The 14,294-nt window shown below is 45.4% G+C and overlaps 1 protein-coding gene across 1 annotated transcript in view; it reads left to right on the top strand.

Moving 5' to 3' along the window:
- The first annotated feature begins 353 nt into the window (after positions 1-353).
- LOC126520635 (monocarboxylate transporter 13-like) overlaps positions 354-14,294 on the top strand; it is a 131,919-nt gene continuing 117,978 nt past the window's right edge. Inside the window, exons 1-2 of the mRNA XM_050169432.2 lie at positions 354-518; positions 12,100-12,316. Of these exons, the coding sequence (XP_050025389.1) occupies positions 12,121-12,316 (196 nt within the window). The 5' untranslated portion in view covers positions 354-518; positions 12,100-12,120. The remainder of the gene's footprint in view (positions 519-12,099; positions 12,317-14,294) is intronic.

Genomic DNA, 14,294 nt, shown 5'->3' with positions numbered 1-14,294 from the left:
CCTTCCGATTCGTTAGGAAATCTCGGATGTACTTGTACACCCTTTCTCCTAGGTTTAGGTCGCTAAGCCGACTGAGCATGGCTGAATGTGCTGCTTTATCAAATGGAACAAAATGCGTGTGATCTCATTACAAAACTAATACTTCATGGAGCAAGTCTATTCTTTATTATTTCCGTGCACAAACAAAAAGGGACGCCCTGCTAGATTTATGCACCCAATACGTTAGCAACGCGGAACCGTAAGTGACATGTATGTGTCCAACAATCTACCCTTCGGACGGCGCGATAACGAAGCTAGAGAAGCACCTCTCTTTTGGCCTCGTTCCCGTTGGACGTGTGCCAGCATGCGTACGGCAGCGGCGGCGTGCCCGCAAACGGAGCGACACAGGCGTCGCCAGCGCACACGTGCCAGACGGCGGTCGCTTCGAGCCAGGCCGCGTTGGAAGTACGTTCTCCGTGCGCGCCTTCCGCAGTGAACGAGGATCGACGCTGTCTAACACCTGGTTTCTTCGTAATCGCGTAAGTACCACTGCGTTATAAGCAAACGTGTCACCTTTCGGAAAATAGCCGGGGAGGTCAAATGGGAGGATTCTTCGAGTTCCACAGAATAAATAAATGTGATGCTACAGAATCTCTCAAATATCGGGTCCACAAGTTCTCTTGAGCTGTTGCCGTCTCAAATAATCCAAGATATTTAGTTTCGAAGTTTCCCTAGCCGGGCCAATCACTTGTGAGGAGCAGTTGCTGTTTCCAGCTGCCAGAGCTGCTGTTAATCCTATCATGGGCATTTATCCTGTGCCCCTTGGAAGACTTTAAGCAGGAAGTGTGCCTGGTAGATCATCCACACGCAAAGAGCTCCGCAGTAGGTATTTCTTCACTTACACTCCAATTATGCTCTTTCTTTTATGATGTAGCGTGAACCCCTACACATTTGCGCAAAAAAAGAACAAGTTCCATACTTCACGACAGTTGGTAAATCTCTGCTTTAACTAAGTGCCACTGGTCTTTATTTCGTTCTTGAACGTATACTGCAGCATGAGCGCGACCAGTATTATTGCAGGTGTTAAGAGTAGGGGGTCATACAATAAACAACCCAGTACAAACGTCGTTTGCAATACACGTTCAGATTCGTACAGAGATGCTCTGAATTATTAGCACTCTAGGCGTATCAGTCACCGGTAATAACGGAAATCCGCCATTCATTCATCCAACCGTCTTCCAGGCCATTCATGCCAAGGCATCGCATCAAGGAATGGTTAGTTGGCCCAAAGTCATTGGGAACATTTGATGCGTTTTTTTTTTTAATATTGCCGCGGAATAAGAGGGGCGACGTCATCTCCCTTAAGGGTTGTGAAAGGGGAGGGGGGGTTGTTTTCCAGTAAGCAACGAAGACAAGAAAGAGACAACCTTAATAGAGAACTCTAGCTGTCGATTCCTTTGAAAACAGAACTAAGAGGCCCATTGAATAGAACGCAAAATAAAATCTGCGCACCAAGTCCGAACGTAAAAATCGTCCATTGTCAAAATGCGCAGTAAGGTCATCAAAAACGGCTAGAGTTTTAGAGCACCCATAAGCCGCAGTTTACCCGTAATCAGCTTATGCTCGTTATAACTCTCTCTGGTAAATTGTTCCACATTGTGAAGGCGCTAGGTAAAACAAGATCGATTAAACCAAGATACCGAACTACGCAAACACTGCATGTTGCAATAGTTAAAAGTATATCGACATGTACAGATTGGTGGGATAAGCTTCCCATGTAGTTGTGGGAAGTTATAGCATGGGCAGTGGAAAAGGCACAGCTTGGCAATTTCTCAGCGGAACACGGATGGTTCGAGTTTTAGGGATGATTTATTCGCACTCACATTTTCGCCATGGCTGCACCAGGAATAACTGAATCAGGTGGTGGGATTTTGTAATAATTCTAAAGCGTTAATTAAGCAAGCTTGTGGAGGCTCCAGATAGCTGAGGCGTATTCAAGTTTACTTCTCATGTAAATTTCGTTGGCTAGTTTTCGTGCAGCTGTAGGGCGTAGGATGAGGCTACGTCTGACGTAACAAAATGATGTAGAAGTGTCGGCCGCCAATTTTGTGGCTTGGTCTAGGCAGTTCAAGTTGGTTTTGGTAATGATACCGAAAATACTATATTATGGAATTGTGGATATGGTCGTCGAGTTTAAAGAGTACAGGTAATATTGTTAAGAGTACTTACGGCAGATTTGCATAAATCTATGACTGGAGATGTTAAGTTTCATTAAAAAGTTGGAACACCAAGTTTTATTAAATGTATAGGACTTTTTGAAGCACTGCCTGGTCTCTATTGTCTGTAATGCTACAATAAAGTACGGAATGTCGTCTTTGAAAATGAGAGAGAGAGAGAGAGAGAGAGACCGAGGACTGGCCCCTGCACTATTCCGGAGATCACGTTAGTTGTGGCTGAACGTCAATTTCCGACAGTGGTGTACTGGGATTGATTCGTAAGAAAACAGCACATCCATGACAATGCGAGAGGGTCCAGGCAAAGGCAGGAAAGTTTATCCAAAAGTCACTTATGGAGAATACCGCCCAAAGCCTGGGGAAAGTCTACATAGATGGCATCACTTTGAAATGGTGATTCCATGTTCAGACGAAGTTCGGCAATAAATTCAAAAAGTTGTGCGTCGCATGACAGAACAGGCGGCAAACCATGGCAATTGTGAAAGAAGGAAGTTTTATCAATAAGCGATGCTATTTGCGAATATATTATATGCTGTAGGAGTTTACAGGCGATGCATGTTCGAAAGATGGGACGATAGTTGGAACGATCAGAGCAGTTGCGTGACTTGTAGACCGGTACCACTTTACTAGTTTTACGCTCACTGGGGAGCGAACTTAAAGTAATACACCCTTTAGAAAAGTCAGCGCTCCTAATGTCGGAGGCGCGAACTACGGTCGTCCGCCATTGGTTGATCAGCCCATACCTCTGTCCACACGGACCAAGCCCTCGCCGCGCCGGACAGTGCTGTTTTTCCGTCGTGCCAGGTTGATTTACTGTGGTGCCAGCGCCGAGAACGCGGCCGAGCTTACTTTAGAACAATATTGCCGTCATGCCATTGTGTGGTTGCGTGCCTTTCTGCTCTCAGCGTGGCGTAAAGGACGCGCCCGGAAACAACGTGAGTACGTGTACGTATATGTAACTACCGCGGTCAGTCACAACTGCTTGGTGTACGACCCACTTCGTGCATCTTTAGCGAGCTCTCGTGACATGGGCTCACCTCAAGGATAGAAATATGGCCCTGCTGATTTTTAATTTTAGGTAGAAGGCGCGGAAAAAGACGAGACATAGATACATGTAGCGACACGCACACACACAGCTTTGTGTCGGAGTATCTCTGCAGCGATCTGAGCCTCTCGTTCTTTTTTTTTTTTTTTTTGGAGGAGGGGCGCCTTTGCCTAAATAGGCTGACCGTTTAGACGCTAGATACTTCGGCGTTTGGCCTACCCTGGGCACTGTGTGTATACAAGTTCAAAGTGGGGTTCACAAAGCGGCTGACGTGCCTGACATTATTATTTGACACGGTGAAGCAGTTGTGTTGACGAGACTGACGAGAGAGGCTGTATTAGTTAAACTCTGGTGCATCGGGCAGGGCGCGTTGTTAACAGTGACTCAAGCAGGGTGTCATGCTAGTGTATATTGATTTTCGGTGTTTTACCGACACTGGTCGCCGTCCCCGTGTGTGTGTGAGTGAGCATTAGTTGCGCGTAACACGCCGCAGGCCGTAAAGCGCGGTATTCTGCTACTCGTAACGTCCTGCGTTTTATTCCCTCGTAAATGATTTCGCACATTTTGGAACAAACAAAGCAACATTTGACAGTCAGCATAATATTTAACTTATCGACAGTGGTCAGATCATACCTAGTCTCTGCAGCAGTCTCGCACTTCTGCGATGGCGAAGTGCGCATGAAGCCATTGTTCTTTTTTCTTCTGGACAAACCAGGGAAGCAAATTGAGAAGTATCTTGTTGAACAATGCGCATCAGAAAATGTGCCCATGCTGTGAAACTTGAATGAAAACTAAGCAATGATAACCACAAAACCTTCCTTTAAATCTCAAATAAAACAGAGGTTTTGCATGTTGCGCCTGTCTAGTAAGTATTTGCAACTGCTTGCTTACCACAGTATAACAAAACTGAAAATATGAACTCTGTTGCCGGAAATTGCTTAACAATAGTCTTATCCTAACTGCTCAAGCTCCTACATCAGTAGAGAATAACGGTAAGGACAGCTTTTTTTAGAGCCATCTGTACTTTACGCAATTTCGTCAGTATAAGATTTTGGAACACTGCAGAAGTTTGAAATAATGAGAATTTTTGAACTTTTTACAGACTTTCTCACTGTAACCTATTCATATTTACCGGATTGTTTTTTTACCTATGCCCAAGGGATCCTCATTTGAAGAGCAAATGGCTAGTAGCCATAAGAAGAGATGAAGGAAATCTATTCTATGTAAGCAACCACACGAAGGTGTGCTCTAGACATTTCATCGATAAAGATATGTTTTCTAACTATGCATGTGGTATGAAGCACCTGAAAGACAATGCTGTACCAAACAGATTTGATTTTCCTCAATCGACGCATCCGAGACCACAAAGAATGCCACCAAAGGAGCATCATGCTCAGCTCTCCGCACCACAGCCAAATATGGGTACAGACATGCCTAAACAGGCAGCTGTCAACACGCCCGTGGTACAGCATAACAGAGCATAACACCTGATGCAAGTGTCAACGTCGCACCCAAAGACACTTGTGGTGCTGCTGAGATGGACATTTCTTCAGACTGGCAGCCAAGCTCTTGCGGCTTAGATTGCCCAGGGTGGAGAGACAACAGGGCACAGGAAGAAGCAATCAAAAATCTTCAGGAACTACTTCTACAAACAACTCAAGAACTGAAGGCAACAAAATAGAAATTGCAAGGCACTGAAATGGAACTTCAGCTAGCTGAAGGTAAAACAGACTAGTTGAATTTTGCCATGCTAAATGTTAGCCGGGAACTGGATCTCTTAAGAGAAAACGCAAAGAAACTGGAGAAGAAAATTGGCAGGCATCTTTCAATTGATCACTTCAAGCACAGCAAGGACGACATGTTATTTTACATTGGCCTCCCAAAATACGCGATGTTTCAAAGTGTCCTAAAGGTTCTGAACCCTGGCCAAGACGGAGAAATAAAGGTCTCATGCACAAAGCAACAAGAACAAAACCCCAGCAGGGCAGGCAGGCCAAGGAGCCTTACCGTGAAGAACGAGTTTTTTTTTTCCTCGTAGCGTTGCGCTAAGGTCTCTTTGAAAAAGACCTCGCAAATGGGTTCTGCATATCAATTGCAACTGTATCAGCAATTCGCATTATTTCAATAAGTTCTGCTTTCATTAAGATAACCTAGATTCCACTGTGCATGTCCAAGGTGGAGATGCAGGAGGTAACGCCATTTGCATCCCACCGCAATTATTCGTCAACTAGTGTAATAATTGATGCAACAGAAATCAAAGGCCAATCAGCAAGCTCCCTAGCATTGTAGTCTGCAACATTTTCATCATACAAGTCTGCATATACATTTAAAGGACTAATCGGTGTTTCACCGCATGGTTCAGTCACCTTTGTGTCTGATCTTTCCGCAGGTTCCAACTCTAAAATAAGTGTATTCAGCAAAGCGGTTTCTTGAACCCTTCTGTTGACGAGGGAGACGTTGTCATGGCTGACAAAGGCTTCGGAATCAAATAAATGCTGAATAAGATTATTGTTAACATAGACCAGACTAACTGGCCTGTTTTTTTGAGACTTTAACAGTTGAGTAGGGAAATAAACTCTAAAATCAAATTAGCAAAAAGAAGAGTTTTGTTTCACTTGAACCAGGCATTGCAATCCAAAAAAAATTTTGAAATTTAGTAAAGGCAAATAATACAGATGAGGTCGGGATCCCACCGATAGCACATGAAGGTAGCAAGACAAGGCAACCTGCTTTAACCAATATTTCGCATCTGCTTTTTTTTTTCGGACTCGGCACCAAGGCTTACCCCAGTTACCGTGGGTGCCATTTCTGAGGTCAGGCCTGGCATGACAATCAATAGGTCTGGTATTCTTAATCTTCTTCGGAAGCTAAAACATAAATCTGCTCCTAAACCTGACAGAATGTGTAACCAATGTCCGGCCTATCCATGAATATGCATGCGTTGTGTGGGACCGCCATTCACAGCATCTCATTAATAGTTTAGAACCTATCGAGAACCGTGCCGTTCGCTTTGTAACTAGTTGTAACCAATTTCCCAGCAGCATCTCCGACATTAAACGTCGAATCAACTGGGTGGACCTTTCCTTGCACCGTGAACGATTTCGCCTCGTGTTTTTGTGGGACGTAGTGTACAATGAAATACCAGTAGATACGGGCAACTAGTTACTGTCTGAGTGACGAGATCACACCTTAAAGACTACAGAAAATTTTGCCCGCGTGGCTGTTTATAAGAACTCCTTTCTTCCGCGCACTATCAGTGAGTGGAACCGGCTGCGTCCTGACATTGTTGAAACTGCTGCTGATCGTTCAAGGTTTTCCGATATGCTTACTCAGTACGTGTAGCTTGTTCTTTTTTTGTGTCCAGTCATTCATGTTGCTTGTGTTTATTTATTACTTTGGTACAATGAAGTGTTTGTCTACCTTGCCACACCTTTTCTGCAGTGCCCATCAGGACGCTGTATTTTATGCCTCTATTTATTAAATTTACTACTTTGGTGCTGTCAAGTGTTTCTTTATTTTCCCTCGTCCCCCCTACTGTAATGCCACCAGGGCGATATGTACGCACTTGAATAAATAAATAAATAAATAAATAAATAAATAAATAAATAAATGATGAGCTGAATATTGTACATTTTTTATCACGGGGGCAGTTCACTGACTGTGAGGAGCGGAGACTGAAATTGCCTCAGTGTGTATACATGTTGAGCGTCGTATGCAATGCATCTTCCAAATATTTGCAAACCCATTCTCCTCTACATGGGACTCCTCATCAATGAAGTGTGTGTTGTGTGTTGACTGTTCAGAAATTTTCAGCCTCCCTTAATCAGGCAGCCTGGTGACCTGCAACATCAGATTTTGTGCATGAAAATACAGTGGGCCCTTTTATTTTAACTCACATGCTGACAAACATTTTTATTCACATTTCAAATATTTGTGATATGTCTTCCTGCAATGGCTATTTTGGTGCATCGTCCCTTTGTTCATGCTGTTAAGAGAACTTGCACACATGTGTTAAGGTAACTGGACAGGCCAGGACTTTGTACTTGCATTACATGGCATGCCGAAGATTGTGGAACATCGGCAATTTAAGAAAATTGATCGTTCGATAGACGATTGAAATAGTTTTTCATTTGTTGCATAGAACAAAACATGGGCACGCGCCATCGCTGTGACTCAATTACATGTTTATTTATTTATTCATAATACCTTACAGTCTTACTTCAGGCTTACTGAAGGGCATTCAATCAGGGGGGTTACAGTTAGTACAAGAAAGAAAACATGCAGCATCAAAAACAAAAAAGAGAAAAAACATGATAAAGAAGAGACAAAAAGATTCACATAACAAAGGTTATACAAATAGGACAGTGGAACATGGTATACAGTATTACCAAAGAGCGCATTCAGGTTATCGCAACCACGTGACGTGACGTCACGACAGCCGGAGGCAAAGCTGGGCCCCAACTCGCGTGGTCGCGCGCGGCCGCAGCCACCACCTGACTCCCGCTCCTCCCGCTCCTCCCGAAAATCGAGTGCCACAAAGCAATACCTCGCCCTCAAAAAAAAAAAAAAAAAACGCGCAATATGCAACGCATTCTTGGCTTAACCAAGCTAAGCCAGGCCATTTTTTCTCTTGCTCACAATTTTCGCCGAACCGCAGCGAATTAATACCAGGAAATTGTGCCGTTTCAGATATAACCATGCCGTTAAAACGTAACGGTTATATTTATTTAATGTGTTGTTATTTCATCACGACATAAGTGTTAGTTAAGTTTAACACAATTTAGTGAACAAAAAAGTTTTTCTCGTGCAAGTTCTATCAAGCAGAAGTATCTATAGAGCCCGCAGGGAGAATCTATCACTGCGCAGCAGCGTGTGGCAGAAAAAAAAATGACACTCGGTTACAGACCACCTTCAATTTAAATCAGGACATACATTCGGAGATAGTTACGATCGTTGATACAAAACGTTTACTTACCAGCTATCTGTTGATATGTACTGCCTTCCAACCTTTATCGATTCTTCCGTATCCTATGTGAATAAAAGCAAACGTGAACACCACGCGATCACCGCAGATGTTCAGATGCTACCGCTTAGTCATTAAGCACAAGAAAGAATGAAAGAAAGAAAGAGCACTAGGATTTCGCAGTCTCCATGATGTTGACAGCTTCCAAAATTATTCTCGGGCGAAAGCACATCTCGGACGCCGAGATTTCATTTAATCGGGCAGCGTTATGGGGCATAAATGCACCAAGTGCGGCCCAGAGAACCGATCAGCTGTTTTCACGTAGCTACCATCTTACGTGTGCATAGCGAAATGGACTGGATGCAGAATTGGCGCATGTGTGGCTATGACTCGAAAAATGGAAATATTTCTCTTTACTTTCAAGCGCCCTTATACTTATTTTGCCTCAAAAGATTATAAAACAATTTTACTCTCAGCGACATACAATTATTCTTTTATTAGGCGCTTATATATACGTTTTAGTTGCTATACCGTTCTTTTGCAAGTAAAAAACAAGCAAGACACGCTTCCAGCAGCGACGGAGTCTGCTCATTGGGCAGATTGAAAAATTTCGCAGGTTCCCGCCCCCATACGCGTAAACAGCCGCGTCATTTTGACGTCCGGAGTTTGGAATATATACTTTTGTTTGGAATAGAGTTACGTTATAGCGCCCCTGCAGTTTGTGCCTCCTAAGCGAAACATTTCGATGGGGGCGAAATGCGAGAACACCCGTGTACTTAGATTTAGGTGCACGTTAAAGAACCCCAGGTGGTCGAAATTTCCGGAGTCCTCCACTACGGCGTGCCTCATAATCAGAAAGTGGTTTTGGCACGTAAAACCCCATAATTAAATTAATTAATTAATTAAGCGAAACTTTTGATTGCCTCTTTTCCCCACTTTCCCAGGGCTGACTCCTGTTGTCTTGTTTACTCAAACAGTACTTGTCACTTTTTGTGACAAGTAACATGCTAGTATTAGTGAATATGCCGACCCTTTTAATGAGAAACTTTCTTTGCCTCTTCCTTGGACTTTTCCACTGCTGCTGCTAGGGAGGGGGTTCAAAGCGTGCGCATACTTGGCAGGAGTGCGGCAGAGAGAGGAAAGGCGACACGAGAAATTCGTTTGCAGGTTCCCATCGACGGCCGTCACAATAATGACCTTTGGAGTTTCCTGGGCGTCGCCCCAATACGCTACCAACGGCTTTAATTATCTGTGACCCTCCAGCAGGATCATTACTGAAACTACAGCACTTATCTTTGTACCAACGTCCAACAGTCCAGAGGAGAGGTAGCTAGAATAGTAGAGAAGGGGCATCATAAGAAGCCAACCAACACTGACACCAAGGACAATATAGGGGAAATTACTTGTGTTTAATAAATGAAATAAAGAAACTATATATTAATCGCAATGAAAGTGGAGCAAAAAACAACTTGCCGTAAGTGGAGAACGATCCCACAACCTTCGCATTTCACGTGCGATGGTTTGTGGGATCGTTCCCCACCCATGGCAAGTTGTTTTTTCATCCACTTCGCGTGCGAAGGCTGCGGGATCGTCCCCACTTACGGGGAGTGGTTTTTTTCGTCCACTTTCATTTCCATTAATTTATCGTTTCTTTAATTCATTTATTACGCACAAGTAATTTCCCCTGTGTTGTCCTTGCTGTCAGTGTTTGTTGGCTTCATTAATATGACTAATAAATATCGGGCCACTTGGTTAACCCCCTTTTCTTCTCCTTCATTCCATAACAAGGGCCTCGAATCCGGCAACATTGATCCCTTCAGGTAGCATGTGTGGGTTAATTGACCGGTCGCCTTCACCCGAAAAAATCACGTTCTCATAACGCGTGCGGCAGAAATGATGTTCCACATCCACCGCCGGGGTTTGTGAGTGGTGGCGCTGGCTAACACTCCCAGGGTTCTACTAGGAAACATAAGTACCCAAGAAAGTTGATGGGAAATGTCGCCCCGGTAGCTCAATTGGTAGGGCATCGCACGCGAAATGCGAAGGTTGTGAGATCGTCCCCACCTACGGGGAGTCGTTTCTTCATCCACTTTCATTTCCAATAATTTATCTTTTCTTTATTTCATTTATTAAGCGCAAGTAATTATTTCCCTTATGTTGTCCTTGGTGTCAGTGTTTGTTGGTCTCTTATGATATGACTAATAAAAACCGGGCCCCTCGGTTACCCCCTTTCTTCTCCCCTTTTCCTCTTTCTATACCCCCTTCCCCCACCGCCAGTGTAGGGCAGCAAACCGGATGCTCTTCTGGTTGACGTCCCTGCCTTTCCTGTCCTTGCTTTCTCTCTTTCTCTCTCTCTCCTCTCGTTCATTACATAGAGAAGGGGTAGTGAGAAGAAGAAGATAATGGGTAGAACCGACGCAGTCACGAAGCGAGTGAATGCGCCGCTCGCATACTTGGGGAAAGGACGGGAGAGGGAGAGGGCAAGGAGACGCTACAAAACAGATAGTGCTTGTGAACAAAGTGGATAAAAGTACGGTACTGTAGGTTTCTGCTGTTTCGGAAAAATAAACACCATGCAACTTTGTCAAGCGGTCAACCGACGCAGGGCGTGCAAACGCAAAGCCGCATTAAAGGACCGTAGCGTCTAGGCAACACTACGGAAGCGTCCGTACGTCAAATCAACACTTCCGTGTCCGGCGCGGTAGCGTTGTGTCTTTTGCGTTGCTCTAGGCAGGTTCGATCCTGACCGCAGCAACCGAATTTCGACGGGGCCGAAATACATAAACGCTCGTGTAGTTATGGCGTTTTCCACTAGTCGATCTGGAGCGGCCGCCGAAATCCCCGAGCGAGCGCTCGGGTTTCACAAAACCGCATTGGCCAGCGGAGAGCAAAAACGCTCCGAGGAGGATCTGACAGGAAGTCTGCGTACGCGTGACACAAATTGGTTCCGGAAACCATGCCGACCTCCGCTCTGTACGTTTCCACGGCAACCAAAGTCGCCGTCTCTCGTGCGTAATTTGACCGCGGCAGTTAATGAGTCCGCCATTTCCATGTCGTGCCCGCAAGGATTGTGCATAGACAACGTGCATAGAAGGCTTCGTACATCACCTGCGTCACCTAGTAATCGCTGTCGTCCGAGCTCTCATCGCTAAACGTGAGCTCTGCAGCAGCCATTTTGCGAGCAACACAATGTTGCGCATACCGACGTGTTACCGATTTCGCTCGAAGACGGAAGTGACGCGAGCTATTTCCGCCCGAATCCGCGTACCGATGCTGGAGAAAGTGAGAGCGATCCGGCGCGGAGTGAGTTGGTCCGAAATGACTAGCGGAAAGCGCGAACCTGCTCCAGATTGACCAGTGAAATTTGGAATAGTTGCCACGGAGCAAGAAGTCCTGCTCCGAATCGACCAGTGAAAAACGCCATTAGATTTAGGTGCACGTGAAGGCAGGCCAAGGGATCAAAATTCACCTGGAGCCCGCTACTATGGCGTTCCTCGCAATTCGATTTAGTCTTTGGGTGCATACAGCCGTATAATTCAGATAATGTTTAACACGTCCGCCACGATGCGATGTCATGTGCGGCAATGACATTGGTATCCTTCTAGGGGCTTATGAACAATGGCGCCCAACAAACACGTCTCGCTGTGTGTTCTATTTACTACGCAGGCGAACGCCAGTGGTGAACTCAAGGCAACGTTTACCATCCACTAACCACTCTCGAGTTGCACTGAACGTTGAAGAAATTAAACATTCGCCCTCAACATCACTGCTGATTATCGTCCATCAAACCAAACATATCACAGAAAGCTTCGCTTATGACGATCCCAACAGTGCGTGGGATCCGCATATTTTTTAGTCGTGCACTTCTGTTTTCGCAGGACGGCTCCCGGGTCGTCGTGATGCTGCCCAGAAATGGCGCTGACTCCCACCAGAGTTGGCTGGTGGCGGCATTCTCCAGCTGGTTTCTGTTCATGGCGTGCATAGCGCAGCGCGTCTTCGGTGTCATCTATGTTGGCATCTTGGAGACGTTCCAGGTCACTAGACAGGAAGCATCTTGGCCAATGAGCATCATAGACCTGCTTACTAGCCTCTCCAGTGAGTTTGAACCACGCTGTTGACCCACTAAAGAGTTACAGAGATGCTATGACTATTGGCCAAAGCATTCTATGCTCAATTAACGTATTTCTTCTGCTTGGCTAAGTAACACCTGGAAATCACTCGAATGAGCGGTTAAAATACACTTACCTGCTGTGTGGCTGATGTGGCACACGCTTCAATAAATATAGTTGGTGCCAACCTAAGAATTCTAACCAAGCACCGTTCACAGAACGGCACTCTACCTGCCTGCGTGCCTCCAAGTTGCAAAACATAGAGTTCTCGAGGGACGCCAACATATCCTGGTTGTGGGAGTGTGTTTCACACAGCTGCGTTACTATTTGCACAAAATCACAAAGTTAAACCGCATTATTTTACAGCGACAGCTGTACATGACTAACCTTCCGTAGTTTTTTCGGCGTCCGGCAACATAAGCGGACTTGGCGATTTCTAACAAACCCCTACGGGTGCAGTGCCGCGTCGCAGATGTCATAATGCGGAATAGATTAGAACGCTCTCCGTGAACAATAGCGTGGCGTCAAGGTTATCACAGCGCATAAGCAGGAGAGGTATCGGCGCTGAAAACAGCGGGGTTATCGATGGGGCGGACACATATAGTTCGTACACCCTAAAAACAACATGCGTACGAGGAGCGCCGGAGGGAACAGCAACGACAATTTTAACAGCGTCGGCGCGAAACTGCCACCGTCGAAGAACGTTCCCGCGATGCTCAACAAAAACGACAATCGCAAGCCCGGGTACCTCCGAACGAGTAACGACGCCAGACTCGTAACGCAAAAATGACAACTATTCCACTCTGTGAAGATGGAATGGCAGTGAAATCACGTTGGTTTTCGTTTGAGAGCTTTAGCACTGTCGTCAGCTTTCGCTGCTATCGATCCCATCGTCACAGAGTGGCCCGATTGGCATTTTTTAACGCGCGGAGTTTACTCTCAAGAAAAGTCGCAGTTCCGCCCGAAAGGCGACCCTTCGATTTCGATAGCAAATTAGTAGACAGCTATACGGAGCAAGAATAGTAGCTTTATCGGTCGTATAAACATAGAAACATTCGCCTACTAAGTGAATTAACAAGCATTGGGTCAGCGCGCACAGGCAGACATGAACAGATCACAGTCGATGACCGCGAACACTAGTCAAAACGCTGGCGGGAACAACTTAGCGCGGCAGCATCGGCAAGCGAAATTACCTTGATTCTGTCTGTCGCTTCAACGCAGACAGCAGCGAGAACACAGCTTGCTCGATAGGAGCCGCCTGTATATCGTTTCAATTAAGAGTTTTAGTGCAGGGGCCCCAAAGAACTTTGCGGGTGTTTGCGTTGGGGCACGCAGGAGTGAAGAGCTTTAGAATAGGGCTTTGCTTTTGCGGATAGCGTCTTGCGCTGACAGCGCCACTATACGGCGTCAATGGAAAGCTATTAGAAATATTTAAAAAAAATACCATTTTATGATAGGAATAGTACTTTTGACTTGCGTGTATTCGCGTTTAATTACAATTTAGAGGTTATTCTGTAAGCAGCAAGCAATTAGTTTTGCTTAGTTTTCAGCAAACCAACTTACGTGCCTTTACCAGCCAAGCTTAGCCGTGTTAGGTCTACGAGCCATAATATCCACAATAGAATTCGGAATCAGCGGCGTCTAATGAATCAATCTTCATAACACACTCTATCTGAGAGAAAGCGATAACGGCAGTCACTTCTCCTAGCTTGCGAACTTCACGCGTTACCACGAATCGAACCCAGTTTGGTGCTAGGTTAGTGCCGTCGCTTCGATGGGTGCCGCCATGTTTGCTGACGCAAAGCTTTTGGGGCCGCTATTTGGTCCCGTTAAATCGGTGAAATAGCGTTCACAACGTAAAAACCAAATGCAGTTCGCGTCTCGCGCATGCGCAGTGGCTTCGACGCTATTTCTTTCTTGCCCCTATTTTAATACTCTCTAATATACTGCGTGCGGCGCGTGCC

This window comes from Dermacentor andersoni, chromosome 3, assembly GCF_023375885.2.
Source record: "Dermacentor andersoni chromosome 3, qqDerAnde1_hic_scaffold, whole genome shotgun sequence".
Classification (NCBI taxonomy): Eukaryota; Metazoa; Arthropoda; class Arachnida; order Ixodida; family Ixodidae; genus Dermacentor; species Dermacentor andersoni.
The sequence above is the reverse complement of the archived record's forward strand: the minus strand, read 5'-3'. Positions and strand labels throughout refer to the sequence as shown.